The following is a 3,740-nucleotide window of genomic DNA, read 5'->3' as shown; positions in this document are numbered from 1 at the left end:
AAAAAATGTTTAAAGTACAAAGAAATACGCGAGGACGCAGACGGACTGATTGTCTTAACTAGTCTTAAATTTTTCATAAATTAAATAGTGCATTCAGAATGATTTCACAAACAGTCAGGCACACACACACACACACACACACACACACACACACACACTTTGATCACATCATGTTTTCAAACTTCAGGCTCATAGTTTCGGTTTGGTCCGTGTCCTCGATCAAAGTTGGGAAGAATCTGAATGTTCAGTTTAAGTTCACGCCGCCAGGAGACCAGCAGCTGCGGCCTGGCTCCAACGCGCCCGAGGTAGACGTTTCAGCACTAAATGTTCCAGTGTAGGGCTTTGTTTGAGTCTGTTTTAATGTTCATTTATAAAACTTGAAATTTCCACGCCCCCTGGTCTTTGTAATCCAAACAGTCCGCGTTGAAATTGAGCTTCCACGAGGAGGTTTGGTCCTTATAGTCGAGACAGTCCGCCCCGGTGAAGCCCAGGCCCGCCGCGGCTCCGTAGGCCGAGGAGGAGAGCGTGTTTGCGGGGCTCAGGTGGCTGGACACGCCGCTGCCGCTCATGGGACTCATGGCGGAGCCCGCGGAGGAAAGTTGGTGATGCATCGGAGACAAATACGAGCTGCAGTCCACGCCCGTGAAGTAGGAGGAGGAGCCGGTGTAGCCCTGGCTGTAGCCGCCCGTGGCCTGGGTGTAGGTCATTGGGTAAGGGCGCTGCATGCAGGAGGAGGAGGAGGTGGAGGAGAGCGGGTCTGACAGAGGAGAGATGGAGGCCGGACTCCAGATGGACACCGGGGCCGTGCTGCTGCTCACAGCCGGGATGGAGGTGCTGGAGGGCGGCGTGAATTGGCCGCTGGCCCCGCTCTCGGAGCTGACCTCACGCACCGGAGAGCCCTTCTTTTTGAGCGGTCTGGTCACGGCCTGTTTCTGCGGGCCGCTCTGAGTCTGCTGGGCCTGCTGCCGGTGCTTGGCGCGTCTGTTTTTGAACCAAACCTGAAATAAAAATGTAAAAAACACTTAATATTCGAGAAGTTCATCGATCAAACGGATCACTGAGCTGTTTCCTCATTATCATGTCTCACAGTTTAATAAACATTTAACAGGGAAAGTGCCCCGCGCAAAACACCACAGCCTGAGGCGCGCGCACATCACCTGAAACACTGTAATGCTCCGTGTTAGAGCTTTAGACTCACCTGCACTCTGGACTCGGGCAGGTTGATCTTTAAGGCGACCTCTTCCCTCATGAAGATATCCGGGTATCTCGTCTTGGAGAAAAGGTTTTCCAACACATCGAGCTGCGCCCGGGTGAACGTCGTCCTCTCTCGCCTCTGCTTTCGTGGAGTTCCTGATGAAAAAAATAAAAAAATATATATAAAAAATCTAAAAATGAAAAGCAGATGAATAAACGACCTTCATTTTGGAGACACAATATTTTTGACTAAAGTGTTTCTAAATAAACGCAGGCGAATGTTTAAATAATCATCTCTGTAACTGCTTTTGTTTAACATTTCTCTTGTTTAAATTACCTTGGTATCCCACTGACGGGTGCAGCAGGTCCACTCCTGAGGTAGATAAACTCAGTCCGTTCACTGTGTACGGCGGCTGTTTCAAATAGGACATCATGGTGGCGGCTGCTGCAGTGCGCCGACAAAAACAAAACTAAAAAACACAAAAAAACACAAAAATGTTTGAGTCCTGGCGAGTATCCGTTTGGTGTCTTTTGTCGACAGCGCGAGAGGAAATGGGAGAAAATCCAACAGCTCCTTATCTGCGCGCTCTGGCTCTGTGGACGGTTATTACGCACGACCTTTACGCGGCGCGGCGCCTTGGACAAGTGTGCGCCCTTGGACTCCGCTGCGCTCTTAAAGCCAAGCGGAGACCCCCAGCTGTCCTCGCTGCACTGGGAGAGCTCTGCCCCCCCCTCCTCCTCCTCCTCTTCCTCCCTCCTCCCTCCTTCTCCTTCCCCAAACTGCCACTATAACCCCGCCCCTAATCACCCCCCCAAAAAACACACCACGCGCTCCTCCTCTGCTCCACCGGCCTGCGCTCCTACATACGACCCAAAACAAAACAATTGTCGTTAAAATGCGCACACACGGGGCCCCAACCGAGCCTCGTGATTAGCATATACCCACAGGTTAGGCGCAGCTAAATGGGGAGCTGATTGGGGGGCCATTTGCGCAGACAAAGCCTACTGTTGACCGATAAGTAATGCCGATAACAAAAGACCCAGGGGAACAAACAATGAACCAATACTGCAAACTGAGCGCGCATTCACATACAGCTCAGTATCTCCAATTGTGTAACTACAGACTATTGTTTCCTCCAAACTTGGACCATTCAAATGTAACGATATGAAAACGCGTAGAGCAACTTGGGCAAATTAGAAACAAGCGCGTAAAAAGTGAGTGGGATCCAGTGGAGTTATTCGGCTCACACTCGAGTCCCCCTCCTCCGCGATTCTTTCCTAATCAATTGGCCCGCGGTAATTAGATTTGGGCGGTGAGACTATCAGTGAGTGTTGATTAGGAAGGACACTTAATCTTAATCTAAGTAAACAAAGTGACTGCTCAGTGTTTGTGCGCGCAGGTAATGGCTCATAACGCGGCTCTGGCTCATTACCCTGTTAACCTCAAGGGGGAAAAAAAGTGTATTGGGGTAATTAGGCTCAACACAGAAACACAGAAACTTTAACTGGCTCATTATAATAATCTAATGTTATGTTTTTTTCTGTTTTATTGAGAATCCGCTCGGTTTTATTTGTGGGTTTATTTACAGGAGTTGATCTCATTTCATAATAAAACAATGTCTCAAGAAATGTTTTTTTTTGTTTTGTTTTCTCATCTGAAATTTGCAAGTTCAAATCCAGCTTTGACATTAAAAACAAAAACATGACTGGTTGAGCAGGTAGATCCACTGACCCACAGGTTGTCGGTGCGATTCCAGCTCCTATAAATGAATACTGTTAGTGTGTCCTTGGGCAAGATACTCTGAATGTGTGAGTGGTTCTTTCCAGTGACTTAAAGGTGGAAAAGTGCTGTGTAAAGTGTTTAAACTGTGCAGGCCTTGTGCGTTCTTCTCTTTGTTTTTAAAATACCAAATAAATTCTTAACAAAATAAAATAAACTGTCAAGACATGAGTTATAAATAAACGCGTGGAGTCGTTAGTTTTAAGTTCAGGTTAAGGTTTAGCTCGTGGTCAGGTTCAAATGTGGAATATTTTTGTGTGGAACAGGCCTGAGATTCTGTAAACTCCACTGTGCCAAGTTGGTTTAATGGTCACTTTTACGCACGGACCTAACCGCTCCTCGTCACATCTGTCCCGTCTCTGGCTCCTCAGACCTCTCCTTCAACACCACATCACCTAATGCCACGTTTGGGGGGTTTAATTATTATTGGCTACTGGAGTTTTTCCTTCTTTCAGTAAGAAATTAACGAGATAATCCGCTCGGCACGCGCTGGCCTGATTATAGGACGCCAGCCACGACTCCGTCCTCGATTTTCTGCGTCACGAAAATAAAACAAAGCGTCGCATTGTGTCCGCGAGCCCAGCTGAGCGCCAGACAGGCCCCTGCCCCCCACTGCACCCCCACTGCCCCCCCCACTGCCCCCCCACTGCCCCCCCCACTGCACCCCCCCCCCCACTGCACCGCACAACTGACAACTCACTTTCCACCATCAGTATAATATTAGTCATGTATTAAAAATGTTCATGTTCATTTGGTTCAGTCTGTG

General features: G+C 48.4%; 1 protein-coding gene across 1 annotated transcript; it reads right to left on the bottom strand.

Annotated features, from left to right (window-relative positions):
- Positions 1-275: 275 nt before the first annotated feature.
- LOC117392806 (homeobox protein OTX2-like) lies at positions 276-1,628 on the bottom strand. Its single transcript, XM_033990957.2, has 3 exons — positions 1,532-1,628; positions 1,199-1,350; positions 276-998 (listed from the first exon to the last, which is right to left on the bottom strand). The coding sequence occupies exons 1-3, from the start codon at positions 1,626-1,628 to the stop codon at positions 369-371; spliced, it is 879 nt and encodes a 292-aa protein (XP_033846848.1). The 3' UTR covers positions 276-368.
- Positions 1,629-3,740: the final 2,112 nt, after the last annotated feature.

This window comes from Periophthalmus magnuspinnatus, chromosome 24, assembly GCF_009829125.3.
Source record: "Periophthalmus magnuspinnatus isolate fPerMag1 chromosome 24, fPerMag1.2.pri, whole genome shotgun sequence".
In the NCBI taxonomy this organism is placed as follows: Eukaryota; Metazoa; Chordata; class Actinopteri; order Gobiiformes; family Gobiidae; genus Periophthalmus; species Periophthalmus magnuspinnatus.
The sequence above is the reverse complement of the archived record's forward strand: the minus strand, read 5'-3'. Positions and strand labels throughout refer to the sequence as shown.